Here is a 27,352-nt window from a genome sequence, read left to right as displayed (position 1 = left end):
TCCTCTAACAGTTTTATAGTGTCCATTTAGGTCTTTAATCCATTTCGAGTTTATTTTTGTGTATGATGTTAGGGAGTGTTCAAATTTCATTCTTTTACATGTAGCTGTCCAGTTTTCCCAGCACCATTTATTGAATAGGCTATCTTTTCTCCATTGTAGAGTCTTGCCTATTTTGTCACAGATTAGGTGACCATAGGTGTGTGGATTTATCTCTGGACTTTCTATCCTGTTCCATTGATCTATATTTCTTTTTCTGTGTCAGTGCCATAATGTTTTGATGACTGTAGGTTTGTAGTACACTCTGAAATCAGGGAGCCTGATTCCTCCAGCTCCATTTTTCTTTCTCAAGATTGCTTTGACTATTCATTGTCTTTTGTGCTTCCATACAAACTGTAAAATGTTTTATTCTAATTCTGAGAAAAATGCCATCGGTAATTTGATAGGGATTGCACTGAATCTGTAGATTGCTTTGGGTAGTATAGTCATTTTCACAATATTAATTCTTCCAATCCAAGAACAGGGTATATCTCTCCATCTGTTTATGTCATCTTTGATATCTTTCATCAGTGTTTTATAGTTTTCTGAGTACAGGTCTTTTGCTTCCTTAGGTAGGTTTATTCCTAGGTATTTTATTCTTTTTGATGGGATGTTAAATGAGATTCCTCTTTCTGATCTTTTGTTGTTAGTGTATAGGAATGCAAGAGATTTCTGTCTATTAATTTTGTATCCTGCAACTTTACTTAATTCATTTATGAGCTCTAGTAGTTTCCTGATAACATCATTAGAATTTTCTATGTATAGTATTATGTTATTGAAAACAGTGACAGTTTTACTTCTTCTTTTCCAACTTGGATTCCTTCTATTTCTTTTTCTTCTCTGACTGCCGTGGCTAAGATTTCCAAAACTATGTTGAATAATAGTGGTGAGAGTGGACATCCTTGTCTTGTTCCTGATCTTAGAGGAAATGTTTTCAGTTTTTCACCATTGAGAATGATGTTTGCTGTGGATTTGTCATATATGACCTTTATTATGTTGAGGTAGGTTCCTACCTCATAGAGTAATGAAAATAAAAACAAAAATAAACAAATGGGACCTAATTAAACTTAAAAGCTTTTGCACAGCAAAGGACACCATAAACAAAACAAAAAGACAACTCTCAGAATCGGAGAAAATATTTGCAAGTGAAGCAACCAACAAGGGATTAATCTCCAAAATATACAAACAGTTATATTATACAAAATATAATTTTAAATATAAATATAATAGATAAAGTATAATTATATATAATATACATATAACTATATATAATATATAAAATATAATTATATATAATATAATTTAAATATAAATATAATATACAAAATATAATTAAACAGTTGTCATGCAGCTCAACATCAAAAAAACAAATAGCCCAATCAAAAAATGGGTGGAAGATCTAAATAGATATTTCTCCAAAGAAGACATACAGATGGCTTAAAAGCACATGAAAAGATGCTCAACACAGTAATTATTAGAGAAATGCAAATCAAAACTACAATGAGGTATCACCTCACACCAGTCAATGGCCATCATCAAAAAATCTACAAACAATAAATGCTGGAAAGGGTGTGGAGAAAGGAGAACCTTCTTACGCTGTTGGTGGGAATGTAAATTGATAGAGCCACTATGGAGAATAGTACGGAAGTTCCTTAAAAAACTAAAAATAGAACTACCATGTGATCCAGCAATCCCACTCCTGGGTGTATATCCAGAGAAAACTGTAATTCAAAAAGATACATGCACCACAATGTTCATTGCAATTATTGACAATAACTAGGACGTGGAGGCAACCTAAATGTCCATTAACAGAGGAATGGATAAAGAAGGTGTACATATATACAATGGAATATTATTCAGCCATAAAGAAGAAGGAAATAATGCCATTTGCAGCAACATGGATGGACCTAGACATTGTCATACTGAGTGAAGTAAGTCAGACAGAGAAAGATAAATATCATATAATATCACTCATATGTGGAATCTAAAAAAAAGGGTACAAATGAACTTAACTACAAAACAGAAATAAAGTTACATATGTAGAAAACAAACTTATGGTTACCAGGGGGTAAGGCGGGGAGGGATAAATAGGAAGATTGGGGATGACATATACACACTAATATAAAATAGATAACAAATAAGGACCTACTGTATAGCACAGGGAACTCTACTCAGTACTCTGTAATGGCCTATATGGGAAAACAATCTAAAAAAAAGGGGATATATATATATATATATAATATATATATATAATATATATGTATAACTGATTCACTTGCTGCACACCAGAAACTAACACAACATTTAAAATCAACTATACTCCAATAAAAATTGTTTAAAAATAAAAATAATAAGATGAAAGCCTAAGAATGTTTAAAGAAATACGACATAGATAATAGTGTAAGCCAGTTAGTATTTAAAAAGTAACAGTTTGGGGCTTCCCTGGTGGCGCAGTGGTTGAGAGTCTGCCTGCCGATGCAGGGGACACGGGTTCGTGCACCAGTCCAGGAAGATCCCACAGGCCGCGGAGTGGCTGAGCCCGTGAGCCGTGGACGCTGAGCCTGTGCGTCTGGAGCCTGTGCTCCGCAACAGGAGAGGCCACAGCAGTGAGAGGCCCGCGTACTGCAAAAAAAAAAAAAAAAAAAAGAAGAAGTAACAATTTGAGGGAAAGTAGGAAAAGAGAAAAAAACAACATTATTTTTGTAAAAGTAAATTTTTTCCTGTTATATAAGCTGGCACAGATGTCTCAAAAAACAGGTAGAGCAGCAGGAGCTTAGATTAAAAGGCAGTCAGAAGCAGTACCCCCTGCTAAGTGTGATTGTGTCTGATCTCATAAACAAGAAGACACTGAGATGGGTTGTCACTGACTTGATTAATTTTCAAGTAGAGCAAATACAAACAGGGAAGACTATGCTCTCATTTTCATAATTAACTGAGATGATTCGTAGTGGGTTAGTAGCTAAGATTTCCACTCTTCCATCACCCAGATGGGAAAGAGCTTGCTTTCTGATGATAACATGACAGTAAAAATGCACAGGCAGTCCTCTAAGAAGCTTGATTTTCAAAGTACCATTCTTCTAATGCTAAGGATTTTACTTGAATGACTCCTAGCCTTGTTCCAGCTCCACACAAAGTAAATACGTGGATTGAAATATTTACATTCTGACTTTCCAAAGGCACAAATGGAAATATTAATGCTACTTTATTAACAATTTCCACTTAATTATCACTTGAACAATTATCAGTGAATTCAATGAACATTATTGGAATCTGAGAAACATACTCTAAACCTTCATTTGCCCATATCCTTTTTAATAGACATGAAAGAATAACCTGTGTTTGGAAAAAGAGGCAGAATTTGGATATCAGGTACCATCTGTACATTTTTTTTTTACTGCTTTATTAATTCTTTCTACCAATCTCTCAGATTCCAGGTTTTGCCCAAAGGAATACTTGCCTTAAGCCAATATATCAGTCTTCTGGGAGTTCAGTATGCAAAGATCCCTTTCTGTACCTTCTCAACCAACACATTTGTTGAGAATAAAAAGGGCCAGGCTTTGACATTTTCCAGCTTGTTATCTATTTAATTTTCCATCTGTTTCTTTGGCCACTGCCTTCCAAAGGAACATCTGCTGCATATCTGAGGGAAGGAAAGGAAGATTGGATCTAAGCCACCTGGGTCTACAGTCCTAAACCTTGGAATCCAGATTAAGGGAAGGGAAGAAGATGAACAAATGGTCTAGAAAATGAAATGAGGACAATCTGTTAAAAATAAAGCTGTATTTCTCTTTATTCTAGAGCCCACATGACTGGACAAGCTGCACAGCAAGGGCTAGATGCAGGGGAAGGCATCTGGTAATTGGGGAGAGGCAAGAGCAGTTTCCAGAGCTCAGACACTCCCTCTGGTGCCTGAATCTCCATGTGATTCCCTGTACCTCACATAGTCTTTAAGCATTTAAGGATCAGCTGTTGTGAGCCAGGCTTTGTTCTGCGTATTCTGGAGGCAGAGATGATCAAGACATGTTAGTAAACAACATATTACAATATAAAATGATAAAATTATACCCTAGGTAAGGAAACATTGTTACAAGAGCACACAGAGCGAAAGGATGTGTGCCTAATCCTGTGAAAAGAAATAGTGGTTCAAGGGGAGGAAAGGCAATACACAGATGATATGAGCTGAGTTTGGAATGATAAATATTAGAAAACAAGCTCTTTTTTCTGCTTATCTTCAAGGGCAGCACATAACAGCAAATTTTCATAATTGACTCAAAAAACCTAATCCCCAAAAAACCTTAAACCCACCCACCACTCCTCTCAATGTCAAGGCATCAACATTTCTGTCAAATGTACCGTTTGGGTTGTGCCATCTCTTAATGTTATCTGGAGAGTTACTAATGAGGATAACAAATTCCCAAGGTAAGATGAAAGTCTCAGCATAACAATTTGTTAATTTGCTATGATAGAAAATGACAGAGTAGCCAGTTGACTGATTTTAACTGTCCTCAAAACTCTAACGTCACCATAGTCTTTATGTGTAAGACCAAAATAGCAAACACAATCAATTCTCAGTTAGCTTATCTGCAAACATTCAACTGTTGGATGAGTATTTGCTCTGGGCACCATGGGGCATACAGAAGTGTAGACCTTTGTGTCTCTGAAGCTAAAATCTAATCTCAGTGACCAGAGTGTTTAAATTGGATAACCCAAAAAACAAAATCTCCTTTCTATAGATAGTTCTGACATGACAAATATTTAACATTTAAATGAGAAAAGAATAAGGCCAATGTAGTGCTGCATAGCTCAATAAATGCATAGTTCTTCACTTTTACCTGCTGTCCTCAAATAAGTACAATATTATTTGCTTTAGATTAGTGCAGTGTATACTGAGGTGCAAATACAATTGGCATGATCTCTGACTACACAATTACATCTTCTCATCATCTTCATACATTTTATTTTAAAAATATGCTTTAGCAAAATGGAATAACTGTGGGGAATGGATCAAACACAATTTTTTTCTGTCATCACATTTCCTTTTCATCTCAAAGGAAAGCTTTACTCAATTTTAAAAAACACATTGAGAAATAATTTTTGAATCTTTTATTGCTGCTGAATGGCAAGCTATTTGATCAAATTAAATATTTTGTATATTTTTTATCTTGACTTAACTCACCAAAAATCCTAATGGCTATTATAGCATGTAATGTTTCATTTTATGGTTAGTTTGTTAGGTGGAGTTTAAAGACATTAAAATTTTTAATTTTTAAATAATATATGGTAATAAGAAAATCTCTTGTGCTATTCAGCTGCAAAAAAAATGAACTTAAAAAAGAGACTGATGATGGAAACCTTTTATGATTTCAATTCAGGAAAGAAATGAAGTTTTCTACAACATTAGGTTGTTCCGTTAACAGAAGAAAAATAACAAAGTAACTTGTATCAGGAGTCCAGAAGCTCAATATTTCCTAATTTAGAATTGATAGAAGTACAGAATATTTTTGAGTTGGAATGTATGCCAGAGTGCTTAGTCTGATTTGTAAGTGAGAAAGCTGAGACCCAGAGAGATTAATTAAATCTTGTTTGCTTGGGTTTGCAACCATGCCCCAAGATTCCCCAGCACACTGTATTTCCTAGCATTATCTTGTCAGCATCATTCCTTTCAGTTTTGTATTTTCAATCATGAAATGATCATTTTGTTTAGGAATGGAACCAAATAAATCCTTTCTTTGGCTGAACTTTTGTCTATTGTTCCCACCTGAGACTCTAGGAAATCAGGTTTAGCTGGTTGGTCCCATGACCTGAAAAAGTGGTTCCATCACCGTTTCATTCCATGCCAACCTGATTTTATTTTCTGCCTTGGTTCTCTCTGAGACTTTAGAAGACAAGAGCAGTCTTCCCTGGTAGCTCAGTGGTTAAGAATCTGCCTGCTAATGCAGGGGACACGGGTTCGAGCCCTGGTCTGGGAAGATCCCACATGCCATGGAGCAATTAAACCCATGTGCCACAACTACTGAAACCTGCGTGCCTAGAGCCCCACAACAAGAGAAGCCACTGCAATGAGAAGCCCACGCACCACAACGAAGAGTAGACCCCGCTCGCCACAATTAGAAAAGGCCCGTGTGCAGGAAAAATGACCCAACACAGCCAAAAATAAATAAATAAAATAAATAAATTTATAAAATAAATTAAAAAAAGACAATAGCAACAAGTAGCACCATCCACAATCCACCTGTATACCTAGACTAAGTTTGGCAGGTATAGTGATTATGTTTCTGATGATCGCTGTGTAGACTTGGGGTTGCTTGAGTGAAGGTGCTTTTGTGGCTGAGGTGTTGTACTAGAAGTTAGATGCAGCTGAGCTTCGGGTAAATTTCCTGAAGGAGGAACATAAGAAGATTTAGTAAAGTGTTTAAATATTCCAAGCCTAACATTTTCTGAATTTTGAAATAACAATACATAAGTTCCTTTGGCTTCAGTGTAATACAGATCAAGCATAATAAATACATCAAGAGGGAATTAAGCCAATTGTCAACATGTGAGTACATTTAGTTGGTAAGAGAAAAAAAAAAAAAACACCCAGAATTAGTCACATTCCAAACTTTTCTCCAGGTAATTTCCTTCCTTTTCTACAGATGTCTATTCCATAATTTGACTGAGTTTTGTCCTTTTTTCTAATCTTGAAGCAGGTGCAATGGGAGATGAGATATTCAAGTCATTTCTGCAGCTCTCTTATTCAACTTCTGGTGGGTAGATAGAGTTCTGCCCCAATCTCCAGGACCCAACATGTTTTCTCTCCTCTTTATCTATTTTTCTCAAGGATTAATCTGAGATTGATGGGTACATGGGGGAAAAAAACACTCCTGGTTATTTTTTCCTACCATATTTCTAAGTGCATTTGTTTTGTCATCCTTAGGACTACCAAGAGGCCTCCAATTTGGAACAATTTGTAACTCGATTTTTATTGAAAGAGACCTTGAATCAACTGCAGTCTCTCCAGAACTCTCTGGAATGTGCCATGGAAATTACTGAGGAGCAAACTCGTCAAGAAAGGCAAGTTAAATGCTTTCATATGATGTCTCTTTAGTGAATCCATGTTTATGAAAGACCACTTGAAGGGCATCATACTTAAACTAGTAAAAACTAAAAATGAGAATGAATAGATTTAAATGGAATGACAGGGACCTCCAATGGATACTAGCCTTATATTTGCTCTAGAAAAGACCATTCTCCTTTTTCTCTTACTATCCATCATTTATTCAACAAATTTTAATTGAGAATTTAGTAGATGAAGACTTTACAAACCACTGTAATAATGTAAAGATACATTTTACAAAGTCCCAATTCTTAAGGAGGCTAAAGTCTATTACATAAATAAAATATGAACACTAAAACTATAATGCAAGGTATAAGTGATAAATACCACAGAGAAGGGGAAATATAATGCCAAGAGATTTCAGAAGAGTAAAAGATTCAATATAGATAGACATGAAAGACAGTTTCATGGAGTTTCCTGATGACATTTGAGCTAATCTTCTTAATGAGTATACTTGAAAATACGGAAATGATGGGGAAAAATCTTACAGGCTCAGTGAATCTAGATATAGCAGGAGCCTTGAGAATTCAATAAGCCTAATTATTTAAGGAAATAGAGAAAAGTGTCAATGCCACCAATTGAGAAGATAAGTAGTGATAATATAGTAGTTGTATAAATAATGGCACTAATGCTAAAGATAAACTTGAATTAGAAATGTGTAAAGCAGACATCAAAATAATTCCAACCAACAGTTGGTAATTTCTTGAGTTATAATTTTTACCTTGCAAGCCAGAGAAGAGCTTGGCAAAACTCTTGCTTATGCAACAAATTTTTGCATGTGCAATGGCTTATCTAACTTCTGCATTTTAAGTTATGGAGAACCACACAGTAAGTTTTTTGAACAGGCTGATAAGAGACTGCTCAGTAGGCCAATTTTTTAAGACAAATTAATGGGTACATAATTATTAGAACATCTCAGAAAAACAGTGGAATTTTCAATTTTATGTCTGTAATGTCAAAATGAGTGAGCACCACCAAATTCTAACAAAAAAGCCTGTAATCTCAGATCTAATGAGCTTGTGCAGCTGATAAACATTGTTATGTACTCTCCAATGGATCTGTGTGGCATTTCACTTATAAACTTAGTATTTTCTTCACTGTATTGGGTGATTCCATATCAAATGGCAAAGTGTAACAATTAGCTTTAGAGAAGCAACAACCCATCTCCTCAGGTATGAACAGAGGATAACTGAATATCTTGAAGCACAATGAAATTGATTTCATGTTCCTGATGAGAAAATGAGGCCTGATTTATTGTCTTTTGTTCAGGTTTTCTTGACATAAAATGGATTGTCCATTTTTAGACTCAATCATCTGCCACCTGAGAAGAGGCTTGAATAAGGATTCTGTTCCCTTTCTTCACCTGCACTTTGGTTTTTATTTTCTATAGTCACCTTGTACAAACTTGCATTCTACATTCACCACCATAGAATGAATGCATAATGAAAAACTATTCTTTGTGTTAGGCCACAGGCTAGCCTTGAACTCCTGCAACTGCTGCCAACAGCTGCACTGCAGCTGTGTTTAATGAGAAGGAGCATGAGAGTTTAAGGAAATTAGAAGACACTAGAGAATTAATGAATATTTTATTTCTAGGTTTCTAGCTCAAAAACAGCTTAGAAGAATGGAAAATGTTGCAGGTCTAATATCAGTTTGGGAGAGTGCTATTGAATAGAATTTGGCTAAGGCACCCAGAGATGCCCAAATCCCACCACAAATCCACGATACTCTTCCCAGGGAGGTTTCTAGAAAAAAATGCACAAACAAGCAAATAGAAAACAAGGTTCCACTATGGGTTTGTGTCCATAATATTCAACATGAAGTCTCTGGTTACTCTAACTGAAGCATTGTTTGTGTCCATAATATCCAATGTGAAGTCTCTGATTACTCTGACTGAAGCATGTGAATTAAGACCAAGCATATAGGGACTATATCTATGTTCCCAAGGCTCCATCTTCCTATCAGCTAGCCACCAGAAACCAAAGTGAAGAGAGAGCCCCAGGGGCCTCATCATTGGAAAAAAGATAGAGAGAAGAAAGATGGCTGCCCTATTTCCTATGATATCAAATAAGAAACCAGTGAAGAAGCCTCATGGGGAGATAAGACTTGAATTGGATCTTTTAGGTAGATTTAATGGCAGAATGATATCTCCTTGAAGGGAGGGGTGTCCTCATCTACTCTATATTACCCATATTCTCTCATCTGGCTAACTCATCCTCCTAGTTTGTTTGGTCTCTGTTTGGACAGAACTTTCTCTAGGAAGCCTTCACTGCTCTCAAAACAGAATTTTATACCTACCTCTCACTCCACTACTCCCTTTAGTACCCTCTACTTATATCTACTTACAATTTCAGTTCCTTACTTATCTCCCCCATTAGACTTTGAGTTTCTAGATGGCAGGGGCTTTTCCTTGTTTCCCTCTACCTGGCACAGCTACATGTTAAATACATAAAACTGAATAAATCAAAGGGGATTCCAGGTAAAGGGAGCCATATAGAAGAGCAATGGATATGGACCTGGGACAGTGGAAAGACCAACTTACCTGGAGTCTAGGGTCAAGATAGGTCTTCAAAGCTAGACACATGCATTTAGACTTCATATGATCAGAGATTATCATTGGTGGTTGTAAATAAAGGAGAAATATTTTAAAAATGAAGTTTAAGGGAAATAGTCTCACAGTAGTATGTAGTAAAGATTTGGGGGAGAGGAGAAGAAGCTCAGAGAGGAGAGGTCAAATAAGTATATCCAAAAATTCATTAGTTTTTTTTATTCCATAAAGGAAGATTCCATGATGCTCTGTGCAGTCAAAAGTTGCAACCCACAGATATTTTAAAAATCCCACATTTGTAATAATTTGCTTCCTCTCAGCATCAATATTACTTTGGGGCTTAATATTTGTGAAACCTAAGGATACAATGACTTGCTGAAATATAGAAAAAGTTGAGAAGTCATCTATTCTAGCTATCAACCCCAAGGAGGAATCACACAGTATCATTCATCCTGCAGTAATGAGTTAGACATACTGTGTTGAGCAAAATGTCTGTGTGTATTCATGTGAAAATGGCAATTCAGAAAGAAAGATGCATACAGCTGGAATGCCACAGAGATAAGATTTTTCAGATGGCGTTCTACAACACTCTTTATATCTGCCCTGGCAAGCTGGCTAAATGGAAGCCACTTTAATCCCATGTCTTTTGAAAGTACCTAATAGATGACAAGAATTACATTACTTTATACTAAAGTTTTCCTCCAGAGGACCCTTGTCTTCTTATATAAACCTTTCTTCCTCAAACAAACTAGGTTTCTAGGAACACAGTTTAATTATATGTGGATTTCTTTTTTATAATGAAATCTGCAGGTTTGTTCTATTTTCCAAAGTTTTTCTTTATTCAGAAAGACATCTAATTCCTTCTGGCTTGGAAGTTATTTTTCTCCTTTTCATGGTTATTACAGAAGTAAGGGAAGGCTTTAATTTCACATATAGGTGATTATAAAGTTCAGACAACTTAAATTCCCTTAGCTTGAACATAAAGAAAGAATGCTCTAAATCACTTCCTCCTATGTAGTAAAGATTTGGGAGAGAGGAGAAGTTACTAGAAAGTTGAGTTTTTTTTAATATGCCATAGGAAAATCTAGAGGGAAGTGTAGTTAGATTGGAGAGTAAACATAGAATATTAGTTTTGCTCCCTCCCTAAACCCTTCAAAAATGGCCCTAAGAGTGTCTGGATAAAAAGGAGTCATAAACCCACAAAGATAAGAAGGATAGAAGAAAAATGATATCGAAGCTTGGAACATGAAAGAAGGTGAATCTAGCGGTAACTGATTTAGAAGATCTGAGAAAGCTGAAACATAAGCAGGTAGTGTAAGAAGCCAAGATTCAATATAACTGGTATCACAAAACCTCAGAAAACCTCAAGAATTAGCTTCACCATGTGCAACTGATAGTGGGGATGAAAGTGAGGTTGACATAATGTTGAAGGCTCCACCCAATGCTTTATATTGACTGCCTCTCCCCAACCCTTGAGGAAGCCTAGAGGTATACTCTCTGGAGTAGGTGAACAGATATACACTGGCACAACTGGGTGTCAGAGTACAATACTGAAAAATGAGGCATTAAGTGAAAGTCTCCATACTGAACAGTGAGATTTGAAACCCCCTCAGAATCCTATGTTCCCAGAGGACTGGCAGTTGGGCTTATTCCCACCAGTAGGGACCTCCTTCTTTTAGCAATCTCATCAGTCATAGAGAAAAGACTTAAAAGTACTGGGAGTCAGGGTCCTCCAATGAACAGGCCAAGCCAGGCCACCCTACAATGGAGGCTGCAAGTTGGCAGTCCCCAACATACACATACAGATTCCAATCATTCCTGTGGTTCCTTCCTCTGAGATAGGCAGGGACAACCAAAAGAACAAGTCAAACACAAGAAACAAAACTTGAATCAGAAATATCCAGGGAGCAGAAAACTTCAAAAGGTAAATCATCAATACCCTCAAAAATCAAAGAGAAGATATTGCATTTATGAATTAAGGACAGGATGTTATTTTTAAAAAAGAATATTGAAAGCACAGAAAACAGTTCTTGGAAATTCTGATTGTAGAAATGAAAACCTATGAGGAAGATTTGGAGATAAAATTGTGATGACATTTTCTAGAAATAGAACACAAGAGAGACATTATCAAAGAAATAATTTTCAGAACAAGGACATGAGTTTCCAGGTTGATAGAACAGACTAAGAGCCATTATAATGAATAATAAAAGTCACATGCCAAAGCATGCATTATGAAATTTCAGAATACTGAGATGAAGAGAAGTGTCTAAAAACTCCCAGAGAGAAAAACCCAAATGATAAAGAAAACACAATATTTTTCAATAATGAGACTGGAAGCTAAAATTCAATCAAGCATCTTCTTCAAAATTTGAATGGAAAAGATTTGCAGCCTAAAATTCTTTACTCTATAAAACCACTAATAATGCTGGAAGATAAAATTAAAGTATTTTTATACATGCAGTGTCTCAAGAATTTTGCCTCTCATGGTATTCCATTTCTTATGAAGCAATTAGAGGCATTTTCTCTCCAAAACAAAGGAATAAACTAAGAGAAAAATGAAATCCAGTTTTAAAAAAAAAGAAAGATAAAGGTCAGAGGTGGTGTGGGGAGGGAGAATCCAAAATAGGAGAGAGGCTAAAGGAATCTTCCGTAGCTGATAATAAATTAGCATTAAGTTTTGGTTGGGGGGTTGCATATAACAGAGGGGAAAAAGTGGTTTAATCACATAAGAGCTTATTATTTCCTGCTAAAGAGCCTGGTGGTGGGCAGTCTAAGGCAAGTATGGCAGCTCTACAGATTTATCATAGATTTCCTGTCTTTTTCACATCTTCGTACATGACTTTCATTTGCAAGTTTGCCTCATGCCAAAGCTGGTTGTTGGAATTCCAGATACCATGTTCATATTCCAACCAGGAAAGAAGTATAAGGAAAGAATAGGCAGCTTCTCAGCTCAATTCTTCCTTTTAAACAGCCTTCCTGGAAGTTTCTTACATTTCCATGTATATATCTTTGGCCTGAGCTTTTCATATAGGGAATTTGATAGCTAAAGCCTAAAACTGAAAAAGAAACAGATAGCAAAAAGATCACCACAATAAGTCTAGTTACCATCTGTCACCATATTAAGTTTTTACAGTATTATTGACTATATTCCCCAGGCTGTACATTTCATCCCTGTGACTCATTTATTTTGTAACTGGAAATTAGTAATTCTTAATCTCCCTCACCTATTTCACTCTTCCCATCCCCCCTCCCCTCTGGCAACCACCAGTTTGTTCTCAGTAACTATGAGTCTGATTCTGTTTTGTTATGATTGTTCATTTTGTTTTTGAGATTGCATATATAAGTGAAATCATATGGTCTATCTTTCTCTGGCATACTTCATTTAGCATAATTCTTTTTTGATGACTGAGGAATATTCCATTGTGTGTGTGTGCATGAATATATATATATAAACATACAAATATATATACATATTTATGTATATATATACACGTATATCATATATATAAATAGACAGACACACACATACACACACACATATCCATTCATCTACTGTTGGACACTTAGGTTGCTTCCATATCATGGCTATTGTAAAAAACAATACTGCAATGAACACAGGGGTGTGTATATCTTGTCAACATTTTTTAAAGTTAATTAATTTATTTATATTTTATTTTTGGCTGTGTTGAGTCTTCGTTGAGGTGAGCGGGGGCTACTCTTCATTGTGGTGCATGGGCTTCTCATTGCGTTGGCTTCTCTTGTTGTGGAGCATGGGATCCAGGCATGCAGGCTTCAGGAGTTGTGGCTCACGGGCTCAGTAGTTGTGGCTAATGGGCTCTGGAGAGCAGGCTCAGTAGTTGTGGTGCATGGGCTTAGTTGCTCCATGGCTTGTGGGATCTTCCCGGACCAGGGCTTGAACCCACGTCCCCTGCATTGGCAGGCAGATTCTTAACCACTGTGCCACCAGGGAATTCCCAATTTTCAACTTTTCAAATTATAGTTTTTTTTCCTTTGGAAAAACATTCAGATGTGGAATTATAGATCATATGTAGTTCTATTTTTAATCTTTTGAAGAGCATCTATAATGTGTTCCATAGTGTCTGTACCAATTTGCATTCCCACCAGCAGTATACGAGGCCCCCCTTTTCTCCACAATATTACTAACAATTGTTTTTTGTTGCCTTTTTGATAACAGCCATTCTGAGTGGTGGGAGGTGATATCTCATTGTGATTTTGATTTTCATTTCCCTGATGATTAGTGATGTTGAGCATCTTTTCATATGTCTGCTGGCCATTGCTATGTCTTCTTTCAAAAAATGTCTGTTCAGGTCCTCCACGCATTTTTATTGACTTGTTTGTTTTTCTGATGTTGAGGAGTTGTATGAGTTCTTTGTGTATTTTGGATATTAACCCCTTATTACTTATATCATTTTCAAATATCTTCTCCCATTCAGTAGGCTGCATTTTCATTTTGTTGATAGTTTCCTTCTCTGCAAAAGTTATTTAGTTTGATGCAGTCCCATTTGTTTATTTTTGGTTTTGTTTCCCTTGCTGAGGATACAGGTATGAAAAATATTGCTAAGACTGATGTCACAGAACTTACTGCCTATGTTTTCTTCTAGGAGTTTTATAGTTTCGGGTCTTGCATTTAAGTCTTTAAACGATTTTGATTTTTCTTTTTTTTGTTGTTTTTGGTATATGGTGTTATAAAGTAGTCCAGTTTGATTCTTTTGCACGTAGCTGTTTTCCCAACATTTATTGAAGAAGCTGTCTTTTCCCCCATTGTATATTCTTGCCTCCTTTGTCCTAGGTTAATTAATCATGTAAGGGTGAATTTATTTCTACCTCTCTATTCTGCTCCCTTGATCTAGCTGTCTGTTTTTGTGCCAGTACAATATTGTTTTGATTACCATAGCTTTGTAGTACATTTTGAATTCAGAGAGCATGACAACTCCAACTTTGCTCTTCTTTCTCAAGATCTTTTAGGTTATTCGGGGTCTTTTGTGTTTAAATACAAATTTTAGAATTATTTATTCTAGCTCTGAGAAAAATACCATTTTTATTTTGATAGAGATTACACTGAGTCTTTATATTTCCTTGGGTAGTATGGTCATTGTAACAATATTAATTCTTCCAATCATTGAGCACAGTATATCTTTTCATTTGTGTTATCTTCAGTTCGTCAATATCTTACATTTTTCTGACTGTAGTACTTTTACCTCTTTGGTTAGATTTATTCCTAGAAATTTTAATCTTTTTGATACAATTGTAATAAATGGGCTTGTTTTCTAAATTTCACTTTCTGTTAGTTTGTTGTTAGTATATAGAAACATTGTTAGTGTATAGATTTCTGTATATTATTTTTTTTATCCTGCAAATTTACTAAGTTCATTTATTAGTTCTAGTAGGTTTTCTGATGGCATCTTTAGGATTTTCTATATATAGTATCATGTCATCTGCAGTGAAAATTTTCCTTTTTCCTTCACAATTTGGATTCCCTTTCTTTCTTTCTTTTTTCTTTATTATTATTATTTTGTCTGATTGCTTCGGCTAGGATTTCCAATACTATATTGAATAGAAGTCGTGAGAGTGGGCATCCTTGTCTTGCTCTTGATCTTAGAGGAAATACTCTCAGCTTTTCACCATTAAGTATGATGTTAGCTGTGGGTTGTCATATATGGCCTTACTTTGTTGAGGAATATTCCCTTTATACCCACTTTCTGGAGAGTTTTTATCATAAATGGATGTTGAATTTTGTGAAAAGACTTTTCTGCATCTATGAGATGATTATATGAATTTTATTCTTCAATTTCTTAATGTAGTGTATCACATAGATTGTTTTGATATTGAATTATCCTTGCATACCTGGGATAAATACCACTTGATCATGATGTATGAGTCTTTTGTTGAATTTAGTTTGTTAATACGTTGCGAAGGATTTTTGCATCTATGTTCATCAGTGATATTGGCCTGTAATTTTCTTTTTTCAAGGTGTCTTTGGCTGGTTTTGGTATCATGGTGATGCTGGCTTCATAGAATGAGTTCAGAAGCTTAACTTCCTCTGCAAATCTTTAGAATAGTTTGAGAAGGATTGGTGTTGATTCTTCTTTAAGTGTTTGCTAGAATTCACCTGTGAAGCCGTGTGGTCCTAGACTTTTGTTATTTGGGAGGGTTTTTTTTTTTTTTTTTGATTGCTGATTTAATTTTATTGCTGGTAATTCGTCTGTTTATATTTTCTATTTTTTCCTGATTCATACTTGGGAGATTGTACATTTCTAGGAATTTGTCCATTTCTTTTAGGTTTCCCAATTTGTTGGCAAGTATTTATTCTAGTAATCTTTTATGGTCCTTTGTATTTCAGTGATGTCAGTTGTAGCTTCCCCCCCTTTTTTTTTCTTCTGATTTTATTGGTTTTATTGATTTGGGCCCTCCCTTTTTTTCTTGATGAGTTTGGATTAATGTTTATCAATTTTGTTTATCTTTTCAAAGAACCAGCTCTTACAAGTTCCCTAGTATTATTGTATTACTGTCAACTTCTCCCTTTATGTTTGTTAATATTTGCTGTATGTATTTAATTGCTCCTATGTTGGGTGTGTATACATTTACATTTGCTATATCTTTGTATTTAATTGATTCTTTTATCATTATGTAATGTCCTTCTTTGTCTCTTTTTTACAGTCTTTGTTTAAAGTCTATTTTGTCTGATGTAATTACTGCTAACCCAACTATCTTTTCATTTCCAATTGCATGGAATACTTTTTCCATCCCTTCACTTTCAGCATCTGTATCTTTAGATATGAAGTGAGTCTCTTGTAGACAGCATATAAAGGTTTTTTTTTTTTAATCCATTAAGCCACTCTCTGTGTTTTCATTATAGGATTTAGTTCATTTACATTTAAAGTAATTATTGATAGATATGTACTTATTGCCATTTTGTTAATTGTTTGGGGGTTTTGTATAGTTCTTTTTAGTAACTTAGCTCTTTCGCTATTTTCCCTTTTGATTTGATGACTATTTTAATGCTATGTTTGGATTCCTTTCTTTTTTGTGTGTGTATCTCTATTATAGATTTTTGGTTTGTAGTTCCCATGGCATTTATATATAACAACCTATATATATCCGTGATTATTTAAATGTGCTGATCTCTTAAGTTGAAACACATTCTAACAACAATGCATTTTTACTCCCCCTGACACATTTAATGTTTTTGACTTCATATTTTATATCCTTTTCTTTTGTAAATCTCTTAACTACTTATTGTGGTTATAAATGATTTCACTACTTTTGTCTTTTAACCTTCTTACTACCTTTATAAGTGGTTGATCTACCACCTTTACTGCATATTTTCCTTTACCAATGATATTTTCTTTTCATAATTTTCATATTTCTAGTTGTGGTCTTTTCTTTTTCACTTAGAAAAGTCCCTTTAACATTTATTGTAAAGCTAGATTAGTGATGCTGAATCTTAGGTTTTGCTTGTCTGTAAAACTCTTTATCTCTCCTTCAAATATGAATAATAACATTGCCGGGTAGAGTCTTCTTGACTGTAAGTTTTTTCTTTCATCACTTTAAATGTATCTTACCACTTGCTTGTGACCTGAAAAGTTTCTGCTGAAAAGTCAGCTGATAGTCTTATGGGAGTTCCCTTGTGCATAACTAGTTGCTTTTCTCTGGATGCTTTTAAGATTCTCTTTTTATCTATAATCTTTTGCCATTTAAGTTACAGTTTGTCTTGGTGTGGATCTCTTTGAGCTCATTTTGTTTGGGATCCTTTATTCTTACTAGACCTGGATGTCTGTTGTTTTTCTCAGATTATGGAAGATTTTAGCCTTCATTTCTTCAAGTACGTTTTCTTCCTCTGTTTCTCTTTTCCTTCTGGGCCCTCTGTAATGGTAATGTTGGTTACCTTGATGTTGTCCCAGAGGTCTCTTAAACGATTTTCATCTTCTAAAAGTATTTTTCCTTTTTTCTGTTCAGCCTGGGCGATTTCCACTACTCTGTCTTCCAGGCACTGATCCATTCCTCCTGTATCATCTACTCTATTGTTGATTCCTTCCATGTATTTATATTTCAGTTATTGTATTCTTCAACTGTGTTTAGTTTTTTTAGCTAACTGAAATTTCTCACTGTGTTCATCCATTCTTCTCCTGAGTTTATTGAGCCTCTTTATGATTATAAGCTTGAACTCTTTATTGGGTAGTTTGCTTATCTCCACTTTGCTTAGTTCTTCTTCTGGAGTCTTATCTTGTTCCTTCATTTGGAATATATTCCTCTGTCACCTCATTTTGCCAAATTATTTGTTTTATTTCTATGTATTAGGTAGGTCAGTTATGTTTCCTGATCTTGAGGAAGTGGACTTCTATAGGAAACATCATATTGGGCCTGGCAAAATACTTCCCTCTGTTCACCAGATCTATATACTCTAGGCATACCCACTATGTGGGCTGCATGGGCCCTTCTGTTATGGTGGGACCAATTACTATGGGTGTACTGGCAGGTGGGGCTTTTCTCTGGCCCAATTGGCTACTAGGCCCAGCTTTGTAGTAGCTGATGGGCAGGCCCAGGTCCCAGTGTGGCTAGCTGCATGATCTGGGGAGTCCCAGGGCTGGTGCCAGTCCACTGTTGGGTAGCATTGGGTTTCATGGCAGCTAACTGTGGGGTCCAAGGTACCTGGGACTGGGACAGGCCAGGTCCTGGGGCAGATGGTGGGCAGATCTGGGTCTCTTGTGGCTGGCTGCTGGGTTTGTGGTTCCCAGGATGGATGCCAATTTGCTAAAGTACAGGTAAACCCCCAGCACTAATATGTGAGAGGGAAGACTCCAAAATAGTGCTTGCCAGCACCAGTGTACTTGTGGTAGAGCAAGTTCCTAAAAAAGGTTGCTACCACTCTCTGTGTCCCCAGGGAGAGTTGCAGTTACCTCCTGCCTCTCTGGGAGGCTCTCCAAGATCAGCTGGAGAGCTTGGGTCTGACCCAGGATTCTTTTAAATTACTATTTCACTGTGGATCTCAGATTGTGTGAGATTTTGTTTGTGCCCTTTAAGACTGGAGTCTCTGTTGCCTAGAGCCCTCCAGCTCTCCTGTATGCAAGCCCCACTGGCCTTCTAAGCCAGATGTTCTGGGAGCTCATCTTTCCAGTAAAGAACCTCCAGGCTTGGGAGCTCAATGTGGTAGTTGGACCCCTTGCTTTTTGGGAAGAACCTCTGCAATTGTGGTTTTCTTTCTCTTTGTGGGTTGCCTACCCAGGGGTGTGGATCTTGACTATACTGCATCTCCATTTGTCCTACCCATCTCATTGTGGTTCCTTTAGTGGTGGAAAATCTTTTCTTGGAGTCTTCAGGTTGTTGCTTAATAGTGGCTCTGTAAATTGTTGTAAGTTTGTTGTGCCCATGGGAGGAGGTGAGCTCAGTGTCTCCCTACTTTACCATCTTGGTCACACCTCCCCAAGAGATAGTATTGTTATATATAGATAAACGCTTGTTGAAAAGTGTTTTCTTTGTGTAAGGAGAATGAGGGCACAATATGGTTAAGGGGAGAACCTGTTTGCAGAAATAAGTTTATAGAATTCTTTGACTTTTTAACTATATGGATATTTAGCTTTGATTTAAGCAGTTAAGTTAAAAACTGAATAAAAGGAAAAAAAAAACTCCATAGGTGTTCTCAAACTAAACAAAATACAATGGAAACATACAAATAAGCATTCTTTCCATTGATAATTTGGGCAATAAAAGAAAGTAGTTTTTCTTAAATTACAAATCAAGGTATGATTTTTCACTCAAACATTTAAATTACAAGAATAAAAAAAGCCCAATGTCTTTTTTTTTTCTGCTTAATAACTTTCAAAATAATTTATTGAAGTATAGTTGATTTACAGTGTTGTGTTGGTTTCAGGTGTACATCAAAGTGATTCGTTTATATATATGTATATATATATTTTTTTTCTTTCTCAGATTTTTTTCCTTTATAGGTTATTACAAAATATTGAGTTTAGTGAGAGGAGGTAAGCTCAAGGTCCTTCTACTCTGCTTCTTAGTTTCACTTATAATGCCACATTACCAGGTATCTCTAGACCACGTTGCCAAGCCATAGTTCTCATAAGTTTTCATTTCACTACGCTAGAAAATCTTTGTGACTGATCTTTGAAGATCTGTTCCTTGAGGTAAAAGACTGAAGCCCTGACATTGAGGTTAAATATTGTCTTTGTTGTTCAAGACAAGGGCCAACCAAACCAGAAGTCCTGTCGATTCAATGGCCTGGAAAACGATCAAGTCGTCGAGTCCAGAGACACAACAGCTTCTCCCCCAACAGCCCTCAGTTTAATGTCTATGGTGCAGGTAATGAAGCTTTGTCATTTTTCTTGAAGTTGACTCAATTGTATCTTCATATTGACTTATTTAGAAGGAACAAAAGGCAGCTAAAACAATAATAATGGAATGCTTTTCTTACACCAAACAAGATTGTCTGAAACCAAAGTGGTAAAGAGTCTAAGATATTAAGAACTAGGGTGGTGATCCTAATCATCAATTCTGTCAGAATCCTAGCAGTTGTGCTTGGGCAGTACGTAGAGACATGTTGGGTAGGGAAGAAAGTGACTCAATCACCTAATATGTGAAAGACTTAAGACCTATAGAAATCATCATCTCTAAGCAAAGGAAGTGCCCTTTAGTCTGCACCCTAATCCCAGATCCCCAAGCCTGGTTAAGCATACTCTAAATTCATTTTAGGAAAAAGGTTATTGTTTCCTTTCATAACAGGACTAAAGTTATAGCGACTTTTGAAGTGCATAATGTAGTATATGATTTATGAGACTGAGACCTTAATAATATTCATTAGGTCATGATATTTTAACCATGTAATTTATACTAATTACTTTAAAATCAGTTTGAAATATGAAAACTTATGTTGTTCAGTAGAGTAATTTTTATAAAGTATGAATATATATGCATATGTATGTATATATGTATCTGTATGTACCTGCACATATCACTTGAACATGTCATTTTAACATAAATGAATATTTAAATATCTACCATTTCAGAAAATCAATGTATAGATATAGCCTGTATTTACACAGATTATACTTGAAAGATTTCAACGTGCTTTCTTGAACACTGTCTTATTTTATCCTAACACCTTATAAGATAGATGTTAGTATCTCCATCTCCCCAGAAAGTAAAGCTATTTGTCTAGGGGTAATGGATTATTAGTCATTTTTTACAGTGAAACAACCTCAAAATCTCAGTGATTACAACTGGAAATATTTAGTTCTTTTCTCTCATGGGTCTCTGTTTGACTGTGATTTGAGTGATCTCAGCTGGATGTGGCTCCAGCCTGTAGGTTGGATTCAGCTCTACTCCTCATGTAGCTTCTTAGGATCAGGGACTACTTGGGGCAATGTCTTCTCCTGGTAAGTATCAAAAGTACAGGAAAAATCAAGAAGCTCATTTAGAACCACTGTAGGAGTGGCCAAGATGGTGGAATAGGAAGACCCTGAGCTCACCTTCTCTCATGGTCACATCAGAATTACAATTATTTACAGAGCAACTATTGATGAGAAAGACAAGAAAACTAGCAGAAAAGATATTCTGCAACTAGATACATTGAAAAGGAATCACAACAAGATGGGTAGGAGGGACAGAGAAGTGGTATGGTCAAGATCCATATACCTAAGAGGGTGAACCACAAATGAAAGGATAATTACAATCACAGAGCTTCTCCAGAAGTGAGCAAGGGGTTCAAGCCCCACATCAGGGTCTACAACTTTGGGTTCTACACCAGGAAATCAAACCCCCAGACATTTGACTTTGAAGGCCAGGAGGGTTCACCTTGGAGAGAGCCAGAAGGCTGTGGGATATAGAGACTCCACTCTTAAAATGTGCACAAAAATTCTCACATGTTCTGGGATATAGGTAAGAGGTAGTGACTTGAAAAGAGAATGGGTCAGACCTACCTGCTGATCTTGGAGAGCTTCCTGGAGAGGCAGGAAGCAACTGTAACTCATCCTGGGGACATAGACACTGGTGGCAGCTATTTGGGGGAGCTCATTCTACCACAAGGACACTGATGCTGGCAGGCACCATTTTGGAATCCTTCTTCTAGCTAATTAGTGCTCAGACCTGTGTCTGCCCACCAGCTTGTGAGCACTAGTACTAAGACGCCTCAGGACAAGCAGCTAGTCAGGTGAGGACACAGGTTCACCCACCAGCAAGCTGGATGACTTAAGAATCCCTGAGTCCACAGCTGCTCCAGGACCCAACCCTACCCACCAGAGGGCTCAGGACCTGGCCACACCCACCAAAACACTGGCACTAGCCCCAAGAAACCAGAGGGCCCCACAGTCTGCCATTGGGACCCAACCTCATCCACAGTGGATTGACACCAAATCTGGGAAACCCCCCCACCAGGGGTCTGCAGCCAGAGACAGTTCTACTGACCAATGGGCTGGCACTAGCCCTAGAACTAGCCTCACCCACCACTGAGCAGGCACCAGCCCCAGAATCCCCTGGGACTTAGACCCACCCACCAACAGGCCTACACATCAACTCTGGTATCCTCAGGACCCAGCATTCAGAGACCCTGGAACCCGGGTCTGCCCACCAGTGAGCTGGCATTAGGATTGGTATCCTTAAGGCCTCAGTGCAGCCCACTACTAAGCTGACTCTAACCCTTTAGGCCCCAGCTCTGAAACACCAGCTCTGAGACACCTTGAACCCCTCAGCCAGCTGCCCTGGGATCCAGCCCCACTCACGAGCAGGCTGACACCAGCTTTGGGACACCCTGGAACCTGCAGCAAGCCATGTCTGGAACTTGCCTCATACATGAATAGGGTAAGACTAGATCTGGCACCTATGGCCCTACAGCCACCCACCCCAGCACCAAGATCCACCTGCCACTAGTCCAGCACTAGGCCCAGGAATCCCAGGACACTGCAGTCAGCCATGTCATGACCATCCCTCAACCACAAGTAGTTGTCATCCTCTGCCCAAGGCAAGGCCTGGCAATCAATCAGACAGGGGCTAGCCACACCTACCAGAACAGCCACAGTAGTTAGTCAGCCAAAATGGAAGGACCCACACAACACAAATAGGGGCCACCCCTAAAGCATGTAGCTCTGGTGACCATAGAGAAGTGCACCACAGGTACACATAGGACATCTCCTACAAAAGGAAACCTCTCCAAAGTCAGGATATGTAACACACCTACCAAATACTTAGAAATAAAAACAGCAAATTGGGCAAAATGAGGTGATAGAGGAATTAGTCTCAAATGAAGGAACAAGATAAGACTCCAGAAGAAGAACTAAGTGAAGTGAAGGTTAGTGATGTATCTGATAAAGAGTTCAAGTTGGGCTTCCCTGGTGGTGCAGTGGTTGAGAGTCCGCCTGCCGATTCAGGGGACATGGGTTCATGCCCCGGTCCAGGAAGATCCCACATGCCACAGAGCAGCTAGGCCTGTGAGCCATGGCCACTGAGCCTGTGTGTCCGGAGTCTGCTGCTCCACAATGGGAGAGGCCACAACAGTGAGAGGTCTGCGTACCACCAAAAAAAAAAAAAAAAAAAAAAAAAAAATGTTCAAGTTAATTATCATAAAGATGTTCAGAGAACCTGAGAGAAGAGTTTGGATAAACAGAGGGAAATGTCAGAAGTTTTTAACAAAGAGATAGAAAACTGCGTACCACCAAAAAAAAAAAAAAAAAAAAAAAAAAAAATGTTCAAGTTAATTATCATAAAGATGTTCAGAGAACCTGAGAGAAGAGTTTGGATAAACAGAGGGAAATGTCAGAAGTTTTTAACAAAGAGATAGAAAATATAAAGAAGAACCAAACAGAGATGAAATATACAAAACTGAAATTTAAAAATGCACTAGAAGGAATCAACAATAAATTGGATACTACAGAGGAACAAATCAGCAAGCTGGAAGATGGAGTAGTGAAATCAGTCAAACTGAATGGAGGAAAGGAAAAAAAAGAAATAGAACTATTTATGAGACCACTGGGACTACATCAAGTGTACTAACATTTGCATTATAGGGATCCCAGAAGAGAATAGAGAGAGAGAAAGAAGCAGAGAACATAGTTGAAGACAGTACTGAAACCTTCCCTAATTTAGGAAAGGAAACAGTAATTCAGGTCCAGGAATGACAGAAAGTTCCAAACAGGTTCAACCTAAAGTGACACACTGAGAAACATTATAATAAAATGGCAAAAATTAAAGATGAAGAGACAATATTAAAAGCAGCAAAGGAAAAGCAACAAATTACATATAAGGGAACTCCCATAGACTATCAGCTTACTTATCAGCAGAAACTCTGCAGGCCAGGAAGAGTGGCATCATATATTTAAAGTGATAAAAGGGGAAAACCTGTAAACAAGAATACTCTATACAGCAAAGCTTTCATTCAGATTTGAAGAAGAGATCAAAAGTTTTACAGACAAGAAAAAGCTAAAAGACAGCATCACCACCAAGCCAGCTTCACAAGAAATGTTAAAGGGACTTTTCTAAGCAGAAAAGAAAAAACCACAACTAGAAATATGAAAATTTTGAAAGGAAAAATCTCATTAGTATAGGGAAATATATAGTAAGCTAATAAATCAACCACATATAAAGCTAGTAGGAAGGTTAATGGATAAAAGTAGTAAAATCATCTATATCCACAATAGTTAGGGGATATAAAAAACAAAAATGTAAAATATAATATCAAAAACATTAAATGCAGGCTTGGGAGTAAAAATGCAGAGTTGTTAAAATGGGTTTGAACTTAAAAGATTAACAACTTTTAATAGTAGTGGATATATATATATATATATCCATGACTATTTAAAGTCACCAATATATATATATCAATATACCAGTGTGTATGTATATATGTATATATATAAAACTCATGGTAACCACAAGCCAAAAATCTATAATAGATGCACACACAAAAAAAGAGAAAGGAATACAAACATAACATTAAAGATCAAATCACAGGGAAGTCATCAAATCATAAGGGAAGGGAGAAAAAAAAAGAAGGAACAAAAAAGAACTTTAAAATCCCAAAACAATTGACAAAATGGCAATAAGTACACACCAATTGATAATCTCTTTAAATGTCAATAACTAAGTGCTCCAATCCAAAGGCATAGAATGGCTGCTTGGAAACCAAAACAAGATCCATATGTATGCTGCCTATAAGAGACTCACTTCAGATCTAAAGACACAGACAGACTGAAAATGAGGGGATGGAAAAAAGATATTCCATGCAAAAGAAAACACAAAAAAACCTGGGGTAGCAATACTTATATTAGACAAAGTATGCTTCAAAACAAAGACTGTAAAAAGAGAAAAAGGACATTACATAATGATCAAGGGATCAATCCCAGAAGAAGATATAACAGAAGTAAATATATATAAACCCAATGTAGGACATCTAAATATGTAAAGCAAGTATTAACAGACATAAAAGGGAGAAATTGATGATAACACAATAATACTAGGGGACGACTTAAACACCCTATTTACATCAATGGACAGATTATCCAAACAGAAAATCAGTAAGGAAACACTGACTTTAAACAACACCTTAGACAAGATGGATTTAACAGATGTATATATGGGACATTCCACCCAAAAGCAGCAGATTACACATTCTTTTCAAGGGCACATGGAACATCCTCCAGGATAGATCACATCCTAGGCCACAAAATAAGTCTCAGTAAATTTAGGAAGATGGAAATAATATTAAGCAACTTTTCAACCACAATGCTATGAGATTAGAAATCAAGGAAAAAAAGTGCAAAAACCCACAAACACATGGAGGCTAAAGAATATGCCTATAAAAATCCAATGGGTCGCTGGAAAAATCAAAAAATAAATGGAGACAAATTAAAATGGAAACACTATGATCAAAAATCTACAGGATGCAGCAACAGCAGTTCTAAGAGGAAGTTTATAGTAATACAAGCTTACCTGAGGGAACAAGAAAAATCTCACATAAATAACCTAACCTTACACCTAAAGGAACTAGGAAAGGAAGAAAAGACAAAACTTGAGTTTAGGAGAAGGAAAAAAATCATAAAGATCAGAGAGGAAATAAACAAAACTGAGACTTAAAAACAGTAAAAAAAAAAAAAAAAAAAAAAAAAAAGCAAAAACAAAAGATCAATGAAAGCAAGAGCTGGTTCTTTGAGAAGATAAACAAAATTCATAAACCTTTAGCCAGACTCATCAAGGAAAAAAGAGAGGGGCCAAATCATTAAAATCAGAAATAAAACAGAAGTTATAGCCAACACCAGAGAAATACAAAGGATCATAAGAGGTTACCGTGAACAAGTATACGCCAATAAAATGGACAATGTAGAAGAAATGAACATATTCAGAAGAAACAGAAAATATGAACAGACCAAATACCAGTAATGAAATTGAGACAGTAATAAAACAACCCTCAACAAACAAAAGTCCAGGACCAGTTATCCTCACAGATGAATTCTACCAAATATTTAGAAAAGAGTTACCACCTATTCTTCTCAAGATATTCCAAAAAATTGCAGAGGAAGAGACACTTCCAAGCTCATTCTATGAGGCCAGCATCACCCTGATACACAAACCTGAAAAGATATCACACACAAAAAGAAAATTTCAGGTCAATATGAACATAAATGTAAAAATCCTCAATAAAATGTTAGCAGACAAATTGAGCAATACATGAAAGGAATCATGAGCCATGATCAAGTAATATTTATCCCAGGGATGCAAGGATGTTTCAATATCTGCAAAGCAATCTATGTCATACATTATATTAAGAAACTGAAGAATAAAATTCATATAATCATCTCAATAACTGCAGAAAAGTTTTTGACAAAATTCAACATCCATTTATGATAATAACTCTCCAGAAAGTGGGTATAGAGGGAACATTTCTCAACAAAACAAAGGCCATATATGACAACCCACATCATACTCAATGGGGAGAAGCTGAAAGCATTTCCTCTAAGATCAGGAGCAAGACAAGGATGCCCACTCTCACAACTTCTATTTAACATAGTATTGGAAGTCCTAGTCACAGAAATCAGACTAAAAAAAGAAATAAAAGGAATGCATATTGAAAAGGAAGAAGTAAAACTGTCAATATTTGAAGATGATATGACACTATACATAGGAAATCCTAAAGACACCACCAAAAAGCTACCAGAACTCAACAATGAATTTGGTAAGGTTTCAGGTTACAAAACTAATATACAGAAATCTTTTGCATTTCTATAAACTAAAAATGTAGTATCAGAATAGAAATTATGAAAACAATTCCCTTTATGGTTCCATCAAAAAGAGTAAAATACCTAGGAATAAATCTAACTAAGGAGGTACAAGACCTGTACTTCGAAAACTGATGAAAGTAATTGAAGATGAGACAAACAGATGGATAGACATTTCTCCAAAAAAGGTATACAGATTGCCAACAAACACATGAAAGGATGCTCAACATCACTAATCATTGGAGAAATGCAAATCAAAACCACAATGAGGTATCACCTCACACCAGTCAGAATGTCCATCATCAAAAAATCTACAAACAGTCAATGCTGGAGAGGGTGTGCAGAAGAGGGAACCCTCTTGCACAGTTGGTGGGAATTTAAATTGATAAAGCCACTATGGAGAACAGTATGGAGGTTCCTTAACAAACTAAAAATAGAACT

The 27,352-nt window shown here is 36.5% G+C and overlaps 1 protein-coding gene across 1 annotated transcript in view; it reads left to right on the top strand.

The window, feature by feature from the left end:
- The window catches only part of NECAB1 (N-terminal EF-hand calcium binding protein 1), a 289,101-nt gene that overhangs the window by 201,861 nt on the left and 59,888 nt on the right, over positions 1–27,352 (top strand). The window contains exons 6-7 of the mRNA XM_024115914.1: positions 6,953–7,089; positions 19,891–20,012. Coding sequence (XP_023971682.1) covers positions 6,953–7,089; positions 19,891–20,012 — 259 coding nt within the window. The remainder of the gene's footprint in view (positions 1–6,952; positions 7,090–19,890; positions 20,013–27,352) is intronic.

Source organism: Physeter macrocephalus, chromosome 15 (genome assembly GCF_002837175.3).
Source record: "Physeter macrocephalus isolate SW-GA chromosome 15, ASM283717v5, whole genome shotgun sequence".
NCBI lineage: Eukaryota > Metazoa > Chordata > Mammalia > Artiodactyla > Physeteridae > Physeter > Physeter macrocephalus.
The sequence above is the reverse complement of the archived record's forward strand: the minus strand, read 5'-3'. Positions and strand labels throughout refer to the sequence as shown.